The sequence below is a fragment of the Oncorhynchus clarkii genome, chromosome 16, assembly GCF_045791955.1.
Source record: "Oncorhynchus clarkii lewisi isolate Uvic-CL-2024 chromosome 16, UVic_Ocla_1.0, whole genome shotgun sequence".
Lineage (NCBI taxonomy): Eukaryota > Metazoa > Chordata > Actinopteri > Salmoniformes > Salmonidae > Oncorhynchus > Oncorhynchus clarkii.
Genome location: NC_092162.1, coordinates 60,021,135 through 60,041,602, shown reverse-complemented (window position 1 = coordinate 60,041,602; position 20,468 = coordinate 60,021,135). Strand labels below are relative to the sequence as shown.

The following is a 20,468-nucleotide window of genomic DNA, read 5'->3' as shown; positions in this document are numbered from 1 at the left end:
AGCAAGAGGACAAGCACATTAGAGTGTCTAGTTTGAGAAACAGACGCCTCACGAGTCCTCAACTGGCAGCTTCATTAAATAGTACCCGCAAAACACCAGTCTCAACGTCAACAGTGTAGAGGTGACTCCGGGATGCTGGCCTTCTTTAGACCGGTGGAAATGTGTCCTTTGGTCTGGAGTCCAAATTTGAGATTTTTGGTTCTAACCACCTTTGTGAGACGCGGTGTGGGTGAACGGATGTATTTTCCACCGTAAAGCATGGAGGAGGAGGTGTGTGGGTGCTTTGCTGGTGATACTGTCTGTGATGTATTTAGAATTCAAGGCACACTTAACCAGCATGGGTGCTTTGCTGGTGATACTGTCTGTGATGTATTTAGAATTCAAGGCACACTTAACCAGCATGGCTACCACAGCATTCTGCATTCTAAAACTTTTGACCGGTAGTGTGTGAATATACAGTGCCAGGAGACACCTACTCACTCAAGTTTTTATCTTTATTTTTACTATTTTCTACATTGTATAATAATGGTGAAGACATTACAACTATGAAATAACACTAATGGAATCATGTAGTAACAAAAAAAAGTGTTAAACAAATGAAAAAATATTTTATATTTGAGATTCTTCAAATAGCCACCCTTTACCTTGATGATAGTTTTGTACACTCTTGGCATTTTGTCAACCAGCTTCATGAAGAATGCTTTTCCAACAGTCTTGAAGGAGTTCCCACATATGCTGAGCACTTGTTGGCTGCTTTTCCTTTACTCTGTCGTCCAATTCATCCCAAACCATCTCATTTGGGTTGAGGTTGGGTGATTGTGGAGGTCAGGTCATCTGATGTAGCACTCCATCACTCTCCTTCTTTGTCAAAGCCATTACACCACCTGGAGGTGTGTTGCATCATTGTCCTGTTGAAAAACAAATGATAGTCCCACTAAGCCCAACTAAATGGGATGGCGTATCACTGCAGAATGCTGTGGTAGCCATGCTGGTTAAGTGTGTCTTGAATTCTAAATAAATCACAGACAGTGTCACCAGCAAAGCACCCCCACACCATAGCACATCCTCCTCCATGCTTCACGGTGGGATATACACATGCAGAGATCATCCGTTCACGAACACCGCGTCTCTCAAAGACATGGCGGTTGGAATCAAACATTTCCAGTTTGGACTCGAGGCCAAAGGACAGATTTATACCGGTCTAATGTCCATTGCTCGTATTTCTTGGCCCAAGCAAGTCTCTTCTTAGTAGTGGTTTCTTTGCAGAAATTTGACCATGAAGGCCTGATTCACAACGTCTCCTCTGTACAATTGTCGTTGAGATGTGTCTGTTACTTGAACTAATTTTTTTGGGGCTGCAATTTCTGACACTGGTAACGCTAATGAACTTATCCTCTGCAGCAAAGGTAACTCTGGGTCTTCCATTCCTGTGGCGATCCTCATGAGAGCCAGTTTCATCATAGTGCTTGATGGTTTTTGCGACTGCACTTTAAAATTCTAGAAATGTTCCGCATTGACTGACCTTAATGTCTTAAAGTAATGATGGACTGCCATTTCTTTTCGCTTATTTGAGCTGTTCTTGACATAATATGGACTTGGTCTTTTACCAAATAGGGCTATCTTCTGTATACCACCCCTACCTTGTCACAACACAACTGATTGGCTCAAACACATTAAGAAGGAAAGAAATTCCACAAATGAACTTTTAAGAAGGCACACCTTTAATTGAAATGCATTCCAGGTGACTACCTCATGAAGCTGGTTGACAGAATGCCAAGAGTGTGCAAAGCTGTCATCAAGGCAAAGGGTGGCTATTTGAAGAATCACAATTATAAAATATATTTTCATTTGATTAACACTTTTTTGGTTACTAAATGATCCCTTATGTATTATTTCATAGTTTTGATGTCTTTCACTATTACTCTACAATGTAGAAAATAGTAAAAATAAAGAAATACCCTGATTAGGTGTTCTAAAACTTTTGACCGGTAGTGTGTGTGTGTGTGTGTGTGTATATGCACTTTAGATTTGAATTTACACAGTGACTATGAGGTTAAAGTGCAGACTGTCAGCTTTAATTTGAGGGTATTTTAATCCATATCAGGTGAACCGTTTAGAAAGTACCACACTTTTTGTGTATAGGGACCCCAAATTATTGGGACAAATTATGTGTAATAAAACACTTATGTGTATAAAAGTAGTAAAAGTTAAGTATTTAGCCCTACATTAATGTGGATGCTATCCTGATTACAGATCATCCTGAATGAATAGTGAATAATGATAAGTGAACTTTACAGGCGCACATATCATACCCCCAGGACATGCTAACCTCTCACCATTACAATAATGGGAAGTTAGCATTTTGGAGGGGGTATGATATTTGTGCATCTAACTTTATCACTCATTATTATTCACAATTTATTGAAGATTATCTGTAATCATGGTCGCATCCACATTAATGTAGAAGCATTTACAAACATATTCTTCTCGTATTTACAGTAAAAGTGACTCCAAAATAACACAATACATTATTTAACATTCATTTCTACTGGACAAAAAATGATCTGAACCACAACCAAAACAAACAGCAAATGCATCCAACACATTTGTAGAGTCACAAGCTTGATGTAGTCACTGTGTGCTATGAATACTTTTGTAGCTTACTGTTTATACAGTATATTCTTCCACTGTTTGTAGAACATCATCATGTCCAGGCTGGACAAGAGGAGGAAGGGGGTGTTTGGCCCCCCCATGGGGAAGAAGTGTGTCATATTTGTGGATGACATGAACATGCCTGCCCTGGAGCAGTTTGGGGCACAGCCTCCCGTGGAACTCCTACGCCAATACTTTGACCATGGCAACTGGTTAGAGACTACTACATTACAATGCCATCATATCTTGCTTCTAGGCTAGAATGATCAGTGACATACCTGGAACTTATCATGTCTCTAAAGTTTACTTCCACTGTCTTCCCAGGTATGACCTGAAGGACACCACTAAGATAACCCTGGTGGACCTGCAGCTGATCTCAGCTATGGGGCCTCCTGGTGGCGGGAGGAACGCGGTGACGCCTCGCTTCCTGCGGCACTTCAACATCACCAGCATCAACGCCTTCAGTGACGACACCATGGTGCGCATCTTCTCCAACGTGGTGGCCTTCTACCTCCGCAACAACGAGTTCCCCCCAGACTACTTCACCGTGGGCAACCAGATAGTGGCCGCCACTATGGAGGTGAGAAGGTTCAGGAGATTACATTGGTAGTTATTTTATTTCCACAAGCATAAAACCCACTAGATTTAATCATATACAAGAGTAAAAAGTTGTGATTGTTGCTCTTCACACTTCATTCTGACTCTTTTTAAACCATGTAAAATCAAGTTATTTCACTTTCTGTTTGTCTTCTTCGCCCACATCTCTCAAAAGGTCTACAAGAAGGCCATGGACAACCTGCTCCCCACGCCAGCCAAGTCCCACTACACATTCAACCTGCGCGATTTTAGCCGCGTGGTGCAGGGTTGCCTTCTCCTCAAGAAGGAGTCCCTGGAGAACAAACGCACCATGATCCGCCTCTTTGTCCACGAGGTGTTCCGCGTCTACTACGACCGTCTGGTGGATGACCAGGACCGTGCCTGGCTCTACCTCCTAATGAACGACATCGTCAGGGACCACTTCAAGGAGAACTTTGAGCAGGTGTTTGACCACCTGAAGGCTCCAAGCAACAAGGCAGTAAGTACAGAAGATGTTGTTTTTGATGGTGGTTTGTTTACTGTTGTTTAGTTGTGGTGATGAGGTTTCTGTGTTCCCTGTCACTAGCCGCGTGAGGAGGACATGTGTAACCTGCTGTTTGGGGACTACATGAACCCTGACCTGGAGGACAGTGATCGTCTGTACGCTGAGGTGCCCTCCATGGAGAGCTTCGGCCAGGTGGTGGAGCTCTGTCTGGATGAGTACAACCAGACACACAAGAACCGCATGAACCTTGTCATCTTTCGGTAAAGGCCTTTAACGTCAAGGTTTGGGTTTTTATAAGCACAGCATGAGAGGTTAGCTACACTCACTGGAAAACTGAGTATGACTCTGTTTTTGTCCATTTGCGTTTAGCTACGTGCTGGAGCACCTGTCTCGTATCAGCCGTGTGCTGAAGCAACCAGGGGGCAATGCCCTGCTGGTGGGGGTGGGGGGCAGCGGGCGCCAATCCATCACCCGCCTTGCCACCTCCATGGCCAAGATGACCCTGTTCCAGCCAGAGATCTCCAAGAGCTACGGCCTGAACGAGTGGAGGGATGACCTCAAGGTGAGACTTTAGACTATTAACATAGAGATTATTCCAGGAAAGGTTGGACAGGAATGGCAACAGTATACAGACAGTTGAAGAGTTGTCACTAGAGGACTTGGGCTGGTATATTTGTTGTGGCTGTTCCATATCATTTTTCTGATTGTTTGCTTTTTCCTGTGCTGCAGCTCCTGCTGAAAAGTGCAGGGGTGAAGGGTCAGAAAACGGTATTCCTGCTAACTGACTCTCAGATCAAGGAGGAAGCCTTCCTGGAGGATGTGGACAGTGTCCTGAACACAGGAGAGGTGCCCAACCTGTTCGCCACGGACGAGAAGGCGGAAATCATGGAGGTAGGTTTTCATAGACCAGTCAGATGGATAATAGGCTTTGGCTTATTAGAGTAAGGCTATGGTTGAGGTTGGAGTTGCTGGGGTTACTGCCCTTTTTTCATCACATCATCTAAGCAGAAGCATTCACAGTGAGTGTTGTGAATGAGAGGACTAATCATCCTCTGCCTGCTCCCTCTCTCTCCCCAGGCGGTGCGGCCTATCGCCCAGGCTGGCAATAAGAGTGTGGAGTTCAGCCCCCTGGCCCTGTTTGCCTACTTTGTGTCGCGCTGCAGGGAAAACTTGCACATCATAGTGGCCTTCAGTCCTATAGGAGAGGCCTTCCGCAACCGACTACGCCAGTTCCCCTCCCTCATCAACTGCTGCACCATCGACTGGTTCCAGGTACAGAGGCAGTACAAAACCTATCTGATGGCTTACACTGTATACTAACCATGAAGTAATAGCAACAATATTTTGCTTATCAACTTCCCTAACCTCCTCTCTGAACTGCATCTCCCAGCCCTGGCCAGAGGAGGCGCTGGAGCGCGTGGCCAACAAGTTCCTGGAGTCGTTGGAGATGAGTGAGCATGAGAGACAGGAGGTCATGCCCATCTGCAAGACCTTCCACACTTCTGCCATCCAGCTCTCTCACAAGTACATACAACTCTTCCTTTCCATCTAATTTAACACAGATATCATATATTCTCTTCTCATGCTACAGAAGTTATTGATGACAAAATAAACACAGCAATTCCATTTGAATGACTTTATCAAAACAGACTAAAATCAAGGACAGATTTATTACATATTTATCGCACGATAGCTGAGGATGTTGTTGTTCCCAGGTTCCTTTCGGAGCTGGGTCGCCATAACTACGTGACACCCACCTCCTACCTGGAGTTGATCGCTGCGTTCCGTCAGCTGCTCACCCAGAAGAGAGACATGGTCATGAAGGCCAAGAAGAGGTACACCAACGGCCTGGACAAACTGGCCTTCGCTGAGTCTCAGGTACATCAAACCGATTGTTTTTATCTTGCATGAATGTAGGGATCTATGTGGATTGTGTGTGTCATGGTTTGTTGCCTCATGATGTACTGTGACTTGAGACCTAAGGCAATTTTAATCAAGTGTTCTTGAACCTTTGATGAGTCTGCGTTCACCCCTTTCTATTACACTGTGCTCAGCCTTAGCTCTGTCCCTCATGAGTATGATCTGTTGTGTAGGTGAGTGAGATGAAGAAGGAGCTGGTGGACTTGCAGCCTAAACTGGAGCAGGCCAAGATAGACAACACCAAGATGATGAAGGTGTTAGAGGTAGAGTCAGTGCAAGTGGAGGCCAAGAGTAAGGTGGTGCGTGTGGACGAGGAGGCTGCCACTCTGAAGGCCAACGAGGCCCAGGCCCTGAAGAACGAGTGTGAGAGCGACCTGGCAGAGGCCATACCTGCCCTGGAGATGGCCCTCTCAGCCCTGGACACCCTGAAGGTAGGAAAGGGGGATCAAATGTATTTATATAGCCCTTCGTACGTCAGCTGATATCTCAAAGTGCTGTACAGAAACCCAGCCTAAAACCCCAAACAGCAAGCAATGCAGGTGTAGAAGCACGATGGCTAGGAAAAACTCCCTAGAAAGGCCAAAACCTAGGAAGAAACCTAGAGAGGAAGCAGGCTATGAGGGGTGGCCAGTCCTCTTCTGGCTGTGCATAGTGGCGATTATAACAGAACATGGCCAAGATGTTCAAATGTTCATAAATGACCAGCATGATCAAATAATAATAATCACAGTAGTTGTCGAGGGTGCAGCAAGTCAGCACCTCAGGAGTAAATGTCAGTTGGCTTTTCATAGCCGATCATTAAGAGTATCTCTACCACTCCTGCTGTCTCTAGAGAGTTGAAAACAGCAGGTCTGGGACAGGTAGCACATCCGGTGAACAGGTCAGGATTCCATAGCCGCAGGCAGAACAGTTGAAACTGGAGCAGCAGCACGGCCAGGTGGACTGCGGACAGCAAGGAGTCATCATGCCAGGTGGTCCTGAGGCATGGTCCTAGGGCTCAGGTCCTCCGAGAGATAGAGAGAGCATACTTAAATTCACACAGGACACCGGATAAGACAGGAGAAGTACTCAAGATATAACAAACTGACCCTAGCCCCCGACACATAAACTACTGCATCGTAAATACTGGAGGCTGAGACAGGAGGGGTCAGGAGACACTTTAGGAGACCTTGTCAGTTGCACAATTGATTGCATTCATCCAAAATGTGTCTTCTGCATTTAACCCCCCCCCCCCCCCCCCGCACCCAGAGAGGGGCGGGTGGGGGTGGGGGGGCTGTCTTAATCGACATCAGCTTCATCGGCGTCCGGGGAGCAGTTGTTGTTGGGGGTTAAGTGCCTTGCTCAAGGGCAGAACGGCAGATTTTTTTCCACCTTGCCTGCTCAGGATTCGAACCTGTGACCTTTCAGTTACTGGTCCAACGCTCTTGGGATTCTGATCAAGCAGAGATCAGCCTGCCCTGCACAGTCTTACCAAAGGGGATTGCAAGACTTGCACAAAGCAAACAGACAAGGTATGATCTTATCTGATCTCTCTTCCCTCTCAGCCCTCTGACGTGACCATCGTGAAGTCAATGAAGAGCCCTCCGTCGGGGGTAAAGCTGGTGATGGCGGCTGTGTGTGTGATGAAGGAGCTGAAACCTGATAAAATTGTTGATCCTGCTGGGACTGGACAGAAGGTCAGGAACTGCTCTACCTATTTTTTTATTTATTAAATAAAATGTGTTTGTTTACATGTTTAATTATGTTTTCTTACCATTTGAATAGATTCTTGACTACTGGGGTCCGAGCAAAAAGCTTCTTGGAGACATGAATTTCCTACGAGACCTGAAAGAGTATGACAAGGACAACATCCCTGTGAGTCCCTGTGAAAAAACAAATGTGTTGAATTGCATTTAAACTGAAGTATCAATGTAAATCTATACTTTTTAATTGACTCTCTTCTCTTTTCCCGGGTAGGTCCCTGTGATGCAAAAGATCCGCAGTGAGTACATGACTAATCCTGACTTTGATCCCACCAAAGTGGCCAAGGCCTCCTCAGCCGCCGAGGGCCTGTGCAAGTGGGTCACTGCCATGGAGATCTACGACAGAGTGGCCAAGGTAGTGGCCCCTAAGAAGGCCGGCCTAGCCGAGGCTCAGCTGTCTCTGGCCACCACCATGTCCCTTCTGAACCAGAAGAGAGCTGAGCTGAAGGAGGTGGAGGACCGTCTGGCCCTGCTTCAGAAGACCTTTGAGGAGAAGACTGAGGAGAAGGGCCAGCTGGAGTTCCAGGTGGACCTGTGTGCCCGCAAACTGGAGAGAGCCGAGAAACTCATCGGAGGCCTAGGAGGAGAGAAGACCAGGTGCTCTGGATGATGGAGATTATTAAATATATTGATTGTTTCAAATGGCTTGTGTAGGCCATTAGTACCTGAGGTCTTTGCTATGTCCTGAGGGACTTTGTGTTCTTTCCCTCTACAGGTGGTCCAAAGCAGCAGATGACCTTCAGAACACCTATGATAACCTGACCGGTGACGTGCTCATCTCAGCTGGCGTCATCGCCTACCTTGGAGCCTTCACTGCTGCCTTCAGACAGAACTGTGCCAAGATATGGACCAAGCTCTGCAAGGTACAGGCACATACAGCAGCACCACAGCTGAACGCCAATTAATTGTCACCAATCTTAATCTTGTTATTTATTCCTACCCTCCAGTCTAAGAACATTCCGTCATCAGATGATTTCTCCCTGAGTAAGACCCTGGGAGACCCTATAAAGATCCGGGCGTGGAACATCTCAGGCCTGCCCACCGACAGCTTCTCCATAGACAACGGGGTCATCGTCAGCAACTCCCGCCGGTGGCCCCTGATGATCGACCCCCAGGGCCAGGCCAACAAGTGGGTGAAGAACTCTGAGAAGGACAACAACCTGAGCGTGATCAAGCTAACGGACGGAGACTACATGAGAACCCTGGAGAACTGCATCCAGTTCGGGACCCCTCTGCTGCTGGAGAACGTAGGGGAGGAGCTGGACCCGTCGCTGGAGCCCCTGCTGCTCAAACAGACCTTTAAACAAGGTACGAAACAGGACGGCACGCTCTGGTGAACATCATATCATGTGCAAGGATTTATCATTACATACTGGTGTCATTTGATCACAGACTATTTGTTTGTGTCATCCAGGGGGCATGGACTGTATCCGGCTGGGGGAGAGTGTAATCGAATACTCATGTGACTTCCGGTTCTACATCACAACTAAGCTTCGGAACCCCCACTACCTTCCAGAGCTGGCAACCAAGGTGTCTCTGCTCAACTTCATGATCACCCCTGAGGGCCTTGAGGACCAGCTGCTGGGCATTGTGGTCGCCAAGGAGAGGTGTGTTGCAACACACGCTACACTACTTGCTATGCTGTTTATTTATAGTGGATCATTTTCCAGTAATGAAGTTATAATATAAACTCTTAACCTGTCTACCAGATACAGCACAGACTGCACAAAAAGCATTGATCTGTTTATGACCAATCGTACTGTGACTGTATATGATGAAGATATAAATCTAGACGACTAACCCCTGACCTCATCATGTCTCTCTCTGCAGGCCGGAGTTGGAGGAGGAGCGGAACGCCCTGATTCTGCAGTCTGCATCCAATAAGAAGGTCCTGAAGGAGATCGAGGACAAGATCCTGGAGACACTTTCGTCGTCCGAGGGGAACATCCTGGAGGATGAGAGCGCCATCCAGGTCCTCGACTCGGCCAAGATCATGTCCAACGAGATCTCCAAGAAACAGCAGGTCTGGACCACACTGGAAAAACAGTCAAAATGTGTTGAAAGCCAATTAGAATGAGATGGTCTAACTTCAACCCCATCTCCCAACCCACAGATTGCTGAGAAGACAGAGGTCAAGATAGCAGAGTCTAGGGAGGGCTACAGAGCCATCGCCAAGCACTCCTCCATCCTGTTCTTCAGCATTGCTGACCTGGCCAACATAGACCCCATGTACCAGTACTCCCTCAGCTGGTTTGTCAACCTCTACATCAACTCCATACAGGACAGGTGAGAAACATGCTCCTACACAGATAACAAGGGTTTAGACCTCGTAAGTCACTGGTTAATGAATATGATGTACAGTTAGAGCGAAGCTCCTTTGTGTCCTAGGTAACACATGGCATCTGTGTTTCAGTAACAAGTCCAAGATCCTGGAGAAAAGGCTGAGGTACCTCATCGACCACTTCACCTTCAACCTGTACTGTAACGTGTGTCGCTCCCTGTTTGAGAAGGACAAACTGCTCTTCTCATTCCTCCTCTGCTCCAACCTCCTCCTGTAAGTCCATACCACACACTGAGGTCAAACATTTAAGATGGATTTTTGTGAAATGAGTGAAGTCGTTTATTTATTCAAATAAAATTATCTTTAAGCATGCTATTTAAGATAAGGTGGGATAAACGTGATTGTTTGTGTCTGACAAGTGGCTGTTTTTTGGGAGGGGGGTTTCTCAGAGCGAAGAAGGAAATAGAATATGGTGACGTTATGTTCCTGCTGACTGGAGGGGTGGGTCTGCAGAACAACGTCCCCAACCCAGACCCCCACTGGCTGCAGGACAAAAGCTGGGACGAGATCTGCCGGGCCAGCCACCTGCCCAACCTCCAGGGACTCAAGTATGACATAGACAAACTGCTGAGCTTGCCTCTTTTTGTTTTGGGGGATTAGAGATTTATTCAGTGTTTTGTTTCTGCTAATACTCAAATATGGAATATGTCGTCCTTCTCTGTGATTCTCATAGGGAGAGCTTCATCAAGATCCCAGATAAATTCTTGGTAATCTATGATAGCAAAGAGCCCTATAACACCAATCTGCCTAAGCCCTGGTGTGACTGCCTCAATGACCTGCAGAAGATGATAATTTACCGCTGTCTCAGGCCAGACAAGGTTAGAGAGAGAAATGAGCCAATCCCTATTTACTTTTGCTGTCCACCTAAAGTCAATGCAAAGAGGACACTCGAAAATCAATACAGAGGTTGCTGAATGTAGATATAGGTGTGTGTGTGCGGACATATCATATGTTTGCATGTATGCTTACTGTTGTATGCTACTCCTTATGTTTCCAGATTGTGCCGGCCATCACAAACTATGTGACTGACAAACTTGGGAAGAAGTTTGTGGAGCCGCCTCCCTTTGACCTGAGTAAGAGCTACACAGACTCCAACTCCACCATCCCTCTGGTGTTTGTGCTGTCTCCTGGAGCCGACCCCATGGCCAGTAAGTAGTACCCGACTGATCTCATACACAGACCTCAAACCTGCTACTGCTTTTGTTTGATATGGAAAATGGCTCTGCCCCGCCCCACCCCTCTCTTCCAGGCTTGCTGAAGTTTGCCAACGACAAGAACATGGGCGGCACCAAGTTCCAATCCATCTCCCTGGGCCAGGGCCAGGGCCCCATCGCTGCCAAGATGATCCGCTCTGCCATGAAGGAGGGTACCTGGGTGTGCCTGCAGAACTGCCACTTGGCTGTCTCCTGGATGTCCACCCTGGAGAAGATCTGTGAGGACTTTAGCCCAGAGACCTGCCACCCAGACTTCCGACTGTGGCTCACCAGCTACCCCTCGCCCAAGGTAGGGTACAACACTGCATCCAGCCTGGTCAACCAGTATACAATAGGGTGACCGGCATCCATGATGTGGATTCATAACCCTCTTCCCTGTGTCAGTTCCCAGTGACCATCCTGCAGAATGGGGTGAAGATGACCAACGAGCCGCCCACAGGTCTCAGGCTCAACCTGCTGCAGTCTTACCTGTCAGACCCCGTCTCAGACCAGGACTTCTTCAACGCCTGCACGGACAAAGAGCTGGTGAGTGGTGACATGGTTCACACACACACAGACACACACACACATAGTCCTCTGTAGCTCGGTTGGTAGACTAATGCCAGGAATGTGTTCTTGCAATGCCAGGATAGTGTTTTTGATTCCCGGGGCCACCTATACATAACAAATATTATTATTATTATTATTTATTTTATTACACACACCCACACTCTGCGCTGATTGTTCCTCTGGTTGTTTCTAGGTGTGGGAGAAGCTTCTGTATGGCGTTTGCTTCTTCCATGCTCTGGTACAGGAGAGGAAGAAGTTTGGTCCTCTGGGCTGGAACATCCCCTATGGGTTCAACGAGTCTGATCTGCGCATCAGTATCAGACAACTACAGGTAGTAATACACATCAACTCAGGGCTGGAGTATTTGAGAGAGATTGTCATTTTTAAAAGACTGTGGACTTAATGTGGTTGTTGAATATAAATATATGTGATTGCAGATTGTGTGGTTCCCCTCTCTCACCCTGTTGTGTGTTCCTCCTCCTCCAGCTGTTTGTGAGGGAGTACGATCAGGTGCCGATGGAGGCCATCACTTACCTGACAGGGGAGTGTAACTATGGGGGCCGTGTGACTGACGATTGGGACAGGAGGCTCCTGATGACCATCCTGGCTGACTTCTACAACAAGGACATCATCGAGAACCCCCGCTACACCTTCTCCCCCAGCGGAAAGTATTACGCCCCGCCAAAGTCCAACTACGAGGACTACATCGAGTTCATACGGGTAAGCAGGAGTTAGACAGGGAAGGAATGAGACATTAATTCATCAGGTGTACAGCTGTGTGTTGTCAGCATAACTATCAGAATCAATACCATTCTGTCTGATAACATTACCATGTTCAAAGTGAAGAGAATTGGACCCAGAATGGAACCTTGCAGGATGCCGCATGGCTCACATTAATGCGCTCCATCATGTTTTCCATCTTGTGTTGATGTCTTCAGAACCTTCCGTTCCTCCAGCACCCGGAAGTGTTTGGGATGCATGAGAACGTGGACATCTCCAAGGACCTGCAGCAGACCAAGCAGCTGTTTGACTCCCTGCTCCTCACCCAGGGAGGAGGGGCCAAAGGAGGAGCCAGCTCCGGGGGAGACAACACCCTCTTCGACATAGCCAATGACATCCTCACCAAGGTAAAGCCAAACCAGTCCTTGTACTGCTGAAATGTACTGCCTTTTCCCCCGATATATGTCTCATACGAATCAATGATGTTAAGTTTGTTTCAAGTTTTATTAGTCGTATGAACGGGATACGCATGGTATACATCGTCCAACCAAAGGCTTATTTGCAGGTTCCTTCTTGACAATGCAACAACAATAAAAAATAATAAAATAAAAGAATACAAACATAAAGTAAATGGCTCAGTAGAATAGAATAAACATTATAGCAAAAGTATAATACTGGAAGACACAATTTATAGTCCAATATGTACATATGTATTGGTGAAGGGGAGGGGGCAGTGTATATATTGAGCAGTATAACAAGAGTCTTGTAGCAGCAGTTGGTGTGTGTGTGTGCGTGCGTGCGTGCGTGCGTCATGAATGCACTGTATATGTGTGTATGTGTGCTAAAGTACTGAGAATCAGAGCAGGTGGTCAGTTAGGTCACTTGTTGTCTGTGTTTTGTAGCTTCCAGCGAACTTTGACATCGAGGCTGCTCTGCTGAAGTACCCTGTTCTGTATGAAGAGAGCATGAACACTGTACTGGTGCAGGAGATGGAGCGCTACAACACGTATGACATCTCATCACACACCTCAAAAAATAAAACTCAGAAAAACAGATAGATCTTAATGTAAATGACCAAAACCCACAATAGGATCATATCACTGTCTTGTCTTCCAGGTTGGCAGTTACGATCCGTGTGAGCCTGCAGAACCTGCTGAAGGCCATCAAGGGCCTGGTGGTGATGGATGCTGAGCTGGAGGCCCTGTCAGGCAGCCTGATGGTGGGCAAGCTGCCAGAGAAGTGGGCTAAACGCTCCTACCCCAGCCTCAAACCCCTGGGCAGCTACATCACAGACTTCCTTGCCAAGCTCAAGTTCCTGCAGGTCAGTCCATTAGCCTCAGTATTGTTTTTAAATCCATCATCCGTTTTCTCATGAAGAGGAAACACTTTGGTTTTGTTTACTAATGTGTTCTCTTTGCCTCCTGCAGGACTGGTATGAGAGCAACAAGCCCCATGTCTTCTGGCTGTCTGGGTTCTTCTTCACCCAGGCCTTCCTGACCGGGGCCATGCAGAACTACGCCAGGAAATACTCCATCCCCATCGACCTGCTCTGCTTCCACTTCCAGGTCACACAAACAGCTGAATTAGAAGAGACTTTGGTTTTTTGAGGCATTGTTATAAACAAGTTATTACTTAAAAATGCCCCTCTTCCTCTTGTTTGTCTGTTTTGATTAGCCTTTTCCTTCCCTCTCATTGGTAACAGGTTCTTCCCATCGACACCTCAAACTCCTCTCCTGAGGACGGGGTCTACATCCACGGTCTGTTTCTGGACGGCGCTCGCTGGGACAAGAATAGGTAGAAGACTCTTTCAAACAAGGCTATTCTTTAAAAATGATACCAGAGAGTGCAGTGAACTGAGACTGATCTCTCCCACTCACAGTGGAGTCCTGGCTGAGCAGCATCCCAAGGTTCTTTTTGATACGGTCCCCATCATCTGGATCAAACCAAGTACGTTTGTCTCTCATTCTCTATGCACTTCTCTTCCTCTTTGACTCCCCTCTGTTATTCTCTCTCTTTCTCTCTTTCTCTCTCTCTCTCTCTGACTTCCCTCTCTCTCTCTCTCTCTCTGACTTCCCTCTGTTATTCTCTTTCTCTCTCTCTCTCTCTCTCTCTCTCTCTCTGACTTCCCTCTGTTATTCTCTCTCTCTCTGACTCCCCTCTGTTATTCTCTCTCTTTCTCTCTTTCTTTCTCTCTCTCTCTCTCTCTCTCTCTCTCTCTCTCTCTCTCTCTCTCTCTCTGACTTCCCTCTCTCTCTCTCTCTCTCTCTCTCTGACTTCCCTCTGTTATTCCCTTTCTCTCTCTCTCTCTCTCTCTCTCTCTCTGACTTCCCTCTGTTATTCTCTCTCTCTCTGACTTCCCTCTGTTATTCTCTCTCTCTGACTTCCCTCTGTTATTCTCTCTCTCTCTCTCTGACATCCCTCTGTTATTCTCTCTCCCTCTCTCTCTCCCTCTCTCTCTCTCTGACATCCCTCTGTTATTCTCTCTTTCTCTCTCTCTGACATCCCTCTGTTATTCTCTCTCTCTCTGACATCCCTCTGTTATTCTCTCTCTCTCTCTCTCTCTGACATCCCTCTGTTATTCTCTCTCTCTATCTCTCTCTCTGACATCCCTCTGTTATTCTCTCTCTCTCTCTGACATCCCTCTGTTATTCTCTCTCTCTCTCTCTGACATCCCTCTGTTATTCTCCCTCACTCTCTCTCTCTCTCTCTCTCTCTGACATCCCTCTGTTATTCTCTCTCTCTCTCTCTCTCTCTCTCTCTCCAGTGGAGAAGAAAGGCAGTGACCTTCCCCAGACCCTGTATGTGTGTCCGCTGTATAAGACCAGCGAGAGGAAGGGCACCCTGTCCACCACAGGCCACTCTACCAACTTTGTCATCACCATGATGCTGCCCACCAGCAAGCGCCCCCAGCACTGGATCAAGAGAGGCGTGGCCATGCTCTGTCAGTTGGATGACTGAGGACACTGAGGAGTAGGGAAGGACACGCTATTTAACTTTGTCATTACACCGAGACTTCGCTCCCTGGTGGATTCTCTATTCACTTTAATCATATAAAAAATACTTTGATGTAACTTGTGTGGCTGTTGGTTTTGTTTAGGTCTTTTGAGTGGGAATACATACATACAACACCTGATTAGGACCATAGCAGACCTACAGTATGTGATACCTGCCTATGGCCACTGGGAGGTGCGTGTGTGCGTGTGTGCGTGTGTGCGTGTGTGTGTGTGTGTGTGTGTGTGTGTGTGTGTGTGTGTGTGTGTGTGTGTGTGTGTGTGTGTGTGTGTGTGTGTGTGTGTGTGTGTGTGTGTGTGTGTGTGTGTGTGGACGTGCGTGCGTGCGTGTGTTTGTGTCAATCAGTTGAGCTGTGGGTAGAGTTGCAGTGTGCTCAGTGGGTCAGAGCCAGGTGCAGGGTGGGAAGGTCCCGTGATCAGATATAAATAGCTGGGGAGATATACATAGACATGCTTTGGAAGCTTAGTGTGATTGACCCACTGAAGATTGTAGGGCCATCGGAGAAACAGCCTGTTGACTGAAGGTAAACAGAAAACAAAAGACATAATCCTCTGGGAGGTTTAAGGATGGAATGGTGTGGTGCCTGAATGCCATTGTTCATCTGAAATGGTGTGATATGGTGCCATGTAATTGTTGAACTTGGAGTGGCCATTGCATGCTCAACTTACAGTAAGTGGCTTGATGACTTGAATAATAGCTTTTTTAATCCTGAATGTTTTATCCACAGTTCCCTATAAAGGCTGATGTAGTTTTCAATGTGCAATACCCAACACTACAGCCACACATATAATGCACCAACCCATGCCTGTTTAGCCTTTATTGCACTATACTGTCATCATCAAAGTCACCCCACAGCAGAGAACTGGGGCAGCTATTTCAAGCAGAGCACAACCATTAAGCATGTAAATATACTGTAATGTATCAATGTATTATCTTGTTTTCTATGTATGTGAAATGATAGTCAGCACAAACTCACAAAAATTACAGTGTGCAACATGGCTGCAATGCTCTCCAGTTTTACTGTTGTCTATGAAATGTCTGCCGAGGTCCTGTTGGTATTTGAGGCTGCTGGCTGGTCATGTGTATGGTCCCTGCCCTGGTAGGTAACATGTTGCCCCTTTTAAAATACCATTAGTTGAACAGAGAATGAAGGTTCTTAACATAATGCCTCCCCAGCTCAAGTTAGTAGTTTCCTGGTGAGTTGACCCTTCCTGGAGTGACAGATGAACTCCGAGACAGAGGCAGGATATGTTTTTGACCAACCAGAAGAGGACGTGGTCACACAGTATATGATTGAACAGAGCCTTCTGAAATACAACAAGCACAAAGGCTCACTCCCTAAGTAAGACCTCTCAAATGGCAAAATACCTGCTGCTTTATTCTGTGTATACCACATGGGTTAGCTGTGGAATATCCAAGTGATTCCGTGTTTATACAAATATTTCACCCAGTGATCCTGCAGGCCCTGAAGGTGATCCTGATGAGGTCTTCACAGTGATAAAGGAAGGTGAGCATGGCTTTTTCCTTATCTTAACTCCTTAATGACTTCTGCTATGTGCGATCATCTCTTTTCCGGTCTCATAGATTGTCTGGCCCCTATATGGTGTGTGTGGAGTTGAGTCAGAGGTGGAATAAGATGGAGGGATATGACAGCACTGCCATAGAGGTTACAGTCGGTCTATTGACTTTGGCGCTGTTCCAGTGCAGGATACTGGAGGGCCCAGCGATGAATAACAGTTCTGGTCTTCAGATGCATCTCAATAAATATAATTCCTTTACTTGCCTCATCTCATTTCAGAAAGTGAAAATGTCTTTCACCTGTCCAGTTCTCACACATCAGTTCAACTGAATGAAAAGGACAGGAGAGGTAGGCATGTCAGACTATTGAGATTTACCCCGTACCTGTCTTCCTGTTCTGTTAGGTAATGAGGAGGCCCTAATAAGGCTAGCTGAGCAACCAGGAGCCATGTCCAGAGTAGACGACAGAGGATGGATCCCGTTACATGAGGCCGCAGTGCAGGAGAAGAAAAGTATACTGGAGATCGTCTTCTCAGGTACTGGTTTTGAGACATATCTCAAGGGACTTTCCTGGTCAAATCTAGGTAGTAATATACAGGTCCATGTGTCCAGCTTCCCCCCAGGGCGCAGAGCAGTGCCGGACTCTGAAAGGAGAGACACCTCTCTTCCTGGCTGTAGTGTGCGGCCTGAGGGAAAACGCTACGTTCCTGCTTCAGAACGGATGTTGTCCAGACCTCCAGAACGATGACGAGGAATCTCCACTTGTGGCAGGTATTCAAAATATATCTTAGATGTTCGTAGATTTCGATTTTTGTTTATGGAGCACAACTTTAACCTTCTGCCATTCTTCCTGCTTTGTCACCTATTTCCTACAGCTATAGTAAATGACCAATATGATTGTGCCTCGCTCCTGCTTCGTTGCAATGCCAAGGTGGACCAAACAGGAGATCTGGAGCGGACTGCCCTCCATGAGGCATCCCTCCTGGGTCTGGACAATTTTGTTAACCTGCTACTGCATTCCGGAGCCGACCCAAACGCAAGGGATGTTGACAAGCTGACCCCACTGGCACTGGCTGCAGAGACAGGGCACCTTAACGTAGTGGAGGTCCTGCTACAGAAAGGTGTGTGTGTCTGTGTGCGTGTGTGTGTCTGGACCATATGGAGTGATTCACTTTCTGTCTCTCCTCTCTCTCTATCCTTTTCTCTCGCTCTCTCTGTCACTGTCAGGAGCCAGCGTGCAGTCTCAGACAGAGGGCTCTGTGCTGTTTGAGGCGGTTGCATCAGGTAATCCTGACATCATCTCTCTGCTGCTGGACTATGGGGCAGAGCCCGACATGCCCAACCACAGTGGGCACCTACCCATCCACCGTGCTGCATACCATGGGCATCTGTTGTGAGTGGAGAAAGATCTTTACTTTATATACCCCTTTTATATTTATTTATTTTTCTGCTGTTAGGAGGTACAGATATTGAAAGCTCTTCTCCTCTCTCTCCTCAGGGTGTTGGAACGGTTGATCTCAGCAACAAAGATGGAGGCAGTGAAGAAGAGTGGTATGAGTCCCCTCCACTCTGCTGCTGCTGGGGGACACACCCAGTGCCTGGAGGTCCTTCTCAATGCAGGCTACGACCCCAACTTCATGCTGCACCCACGCGTGCGCAATAAATACGATGACGAACGCAGGTCGGCTCTCTACTTTGCTGTATCGAACAACGATGTCCAGTCCACCCGTCTGCTGCTGGAGGCTGAGGCCATGGTCAACCAGGACCCTGTCAACTGTCTACAGGTGGCTCTGCGGCTGGGCAACTATGAGCTTATAAACACTCTGCTGAGGTAGGAATCAAACTCAAGTCAAATCAAACTTGACCAAATAAAGTGCATTTCAAAGTCTCAATATACTTTACAGTAAAATATGTTATGTGAGTGAGAGGAATTAGCCTGTAGTATGTATTTTTGATTAGTGTGTACTGTTAGGCCTAATTAATTTTGTTGTTCTTATCAATCAGGTACGGTGCTAACGCCAGCTACTATTCTCGTGTCAACACAACACACTTCCCATCAGCACTGCAGTATGCGTTGAAAGATGAGGTCATGCTGAGGATGCTTCTCAACCATGGATACGATGTACAGCGCTGCTTTGACTGTCCCTATGGAGACAGTTCCCATGACTACGCACCCTGGACGACCTCGTTCACCAAAGACATGGTGGTTAGACAACTAGTGCTAAGGAAGAAAACAAACATTATGTGGTCATTGTAAATGTGGTTATTACAAACTCTATCTCTTGTCTCTTTTTTTTCTGTCTGTCTGTCTGTAGTTCTGTGAGGTGATAACAGTCAAGTGGCTGAAACACATCTCGGCACAGGTAGTGCGCATCATGCTAGACTACACAGACCATGTCACCCTCTGTGTCAAACTCAAGGAATGCCTGAAGACACAGAAACAGTGGCCTGAGATATGCTATATCCAAGGTACTATAATGGAACTGCACTGCACAGATGCCCTTTCACAATAATTATTATGTAATTACCATTTGACCAAATTTGTAAGTAAATTCCAGGTAAATAAAGCATGACCCTAATGCCCCCTCAGAGAATGTGCGCAGCCTGAAGCACCTGTGTCGGCTGCGTATCCGGGACTGCCTGAGCCGTCTGCATCTGCGATCCCCAGCCTTCATCAGCTTCATGCCTCTCCCCACCAGGCTTAAGGACTACCTCCGATACAGAGAGTACGACATCTACAGCAGGGGCAGCCCTGATTGATCGTAACATAATGGCACTCTCTAAGAAAGTTCCAGTTCCTTATCAGTTTGTCTGGACCTTGTTTACTTTTGTAAGTGTGTGCCTCTTTAGTTCCTACTCGAGGATCAACAAACAAGCAATATTCTCTCCCTTTTTTCCTACTCTGAATGCATGTCATGTCATAGGCAGCACAATGTGTGTTGCTCCTAGGTTGAGCATTTTGGGTCACTGAACCAACTGGGATAAGCTTGTTTGGTTAAAATTATATTTTTGTATAATTATTGAATTTGTAAGGAATGACACACTTAGGGATTATGTGTAATGTCCTATTTTTATCTGTGATCTATAATAATTGTATTTTGTCATTAAACATTTGAACAGAAGTCTTAGAACTGGGTTCAGAAACCTTATTCTATTTTAATCTACTGACATTGAAATCCATGTCACCTGTTGTGCACACATCATATGCCATCATTGGAGAAGGCATAAAAATCTGAGGAAATAAGATTTTTTTCTTATAGCAGACTTTCATTTGTCAGATGTCATTCAAATAGACCAGCCAAAACGCAATAAGCATTTCCCAGTCATACCATCAGTCTGTATATCAAATGTCCGACTGAAAGTGGATAGGTCATGGTGTTATTGGGCCTATACTAGTTATGGATATTACTTTGATTCAAACAAATGCCTTTTTATGTCAATACGTTTTCACGTGTCAGTCACAGACGGTATAAAATCATAACTTTAGAGACAGAAACGGTTTAATTTGACCCCAAAAATTGTCAAAATTTCTGTAGTGGCCAGACCTTAGTGGAACCCCGACCCCCCCCCCCCCCCCCCCCCCGAGGTAGACAGACAGACAGACAGACACTAGTTCAGCCAGCTGCTGTCTCAAACACTGAGGTATAATAACGGTCTCAAAGGAAGTTATTCGACTCAAGGGCCTGTAGGAGGCGCGGCTTTGCTTGAATGTAAACAGA

The 20,468-nt window shown here is 46.5% G+C and overlaps 2 protein-coding genes across 3 annotated transcripts in view; both read left to right on the top strand.

Moving 5' to 3' along the window:
• Positions 1 to 15,241, top strand: part of LOC139367734 (dynein, axonemal, heavy chain 12) — a 35,827-nt gene extending 20,586 nt beyond the window's left edge. The window contains exons 39-71 of the mRNA XM_071106046.1: positions 2,698 to 2,864; positions 2,977 to 3,232; positions 3,425 to 3,727; positions 3,815 to 3,993; positions 4,103 to 4,295; positions 4,463 to 4,624; positions 4,811 to 5,005; positions 5,124 to 5,257; positions 5,449 to 5,611; positions 5,827 to 6,084; positions 7,198 to 7,329; positions 7,418 to 7,507; positions 7,610 to 7,992; positions 8,111 to 8,258; positions 8,343 to 8,703; positions 8,810 to 9,002; positions 9,226 to 9,418; positions 9,509 to 9,681; positions 9,809 to 9,949; positions 10,126 to 10,284; positions 10,410 to 10,554; positions 10,734 to 10,884; positions 10,986 to 11,239; positions 11,335 to 11,475; positions 11,693 to 11,830; positions 11,986 to 12,219; positions 12,438 to 12,626; positions 13,122 to 13,225; positions 13,336 to 13,540; positions 13,647 to 13,784; positions 13,922 to 14,013; positions 14,099 to 14,166; positions 14,984 to 15,241. Of these exons, the coding sequence (XP_070962147.1) occupies positions 2,698 to 2,864; positions 2,977 to 3,232; positions 3,425 to 3,727; positions 3,815 to 3,993; positions 4,103 to 4,295; positions 4,463 to 4,624; positions 4,811 to 5,005; positions 5,124 to 5,257; positions 5,449 to 5,611; positions 5,827 to 6,084; positions 7,198 to 7,329; positions 7,418 to 7,507; positions 7,610 to 7,992; positions 8,111 to 8,258; positions 8,343 to 8,703; positions 8,810 to 9,002; positions 9,226 to 9,418; positions 9,509 to 9,681; positions 9,809 to 9,949; positions 10,126 to 10,284; positions 10,410 to 10,554; positions 10,734 to 10,884; positions 10,986 to 11,239; positions 11,335 to 11,475; positions 11,693 to 11,830; positions 11,986 to 12,219; positions 12,438 to 12,626; positions 13,122 to 13,225; positions 13,336 to 13,540; positions 13,647 to 13,784; positions 13,922 to 14,013; positions 14,099 to 14,166; positions 14,984 to 15,177 (6,036 nt within the window). The 3' untranslated portion in view covers positions 15,178 to 15,241. The remainder of the gene's footprint in view (positions 1 to 2,697; positions 2,865 to 2,976; positions 3,233 to 3,424; positions 3,728 to 3,814; positions 3,994 to 4,102; positions 4,296 to 4,462; positions 4,625 to 4,810; positions 5,006 to 5,123; positions 5,258 to 5,448; positions 5,612 to 5,826; positions 6,085 to 7,197; positions 7,330 to 7,417; positions 7,508 to 7,609; positions 7,993 to 8,110; positions 8,259 to 8,342; positions 8,704 to 8,809; positions 9,003 to 9,225; positions 9,419 to 9,508; positions 9,682 to 9,808; positions 9,950 to 10,125; positions 10,285 to 10,409; positions 10,555 to 10,733; positions 10,885 to 10,985; positions 11,240 to 11,334; positions 11,476 to 11,692; positions 11,831 to 11,985; positions 12,220 to 12,437; positions 12,627 to 13,121; positions 13,226 to 13,335; positions 13,541 to 13,646; positions 13,785 to 13,921; positions 14,014 to 14,098; positions 14,167 to 14,983) is intronic.
• Positions 15,242 to 15,609: 368 nt separating this feature from the next.
• Positions 15,610 to 19,880, top strand: LOC139368856 (ankyrin repeat and SOCS box containing 14b). 2 transcript variants are annotated; one of them, XM_071108284.1, is made up of 11 exons: positions 15,610 to 15,754; positions 16,408 to 16,573; positions 16,683 to 16,738; positions 17,154 to 17,285; positions 17,362 to 17,520; positions 17,625 to 17,870; positions 17,977 to 18,142; positions 18,248 to 18,580; positions 18,754 to 18,952; positions 19,065 to 19,218; positions 19,340 to 19,880. In XM_071108284.1, exons 2-11 carry the CDS (start codon positions 16,455 to 16,457, stop codon positions 19,507 to 19,509), a joined length of 1,734 nt encoding a protein of 577 aa, XP_070964385.1. In that variant the 5' UTR covers positions 15,610 to 15,754; positions 16,408 to 16,454; the 3' UTR covers positions 19,510 to 19,880. The 2 variants fall into 2 exon arrangements, with proteins under 2 accessions (XP_070964385.1, XP_070964384.1); XM_071108283.1 differs by having other exon boundaries at positions 15,649 to 15,754; positions 18,754 to 18,955; positions 19,340 to 19,877.
• The last annotated feature ends 588 nt before the right edge of the window (positions 19,881 to 20,468 follow it).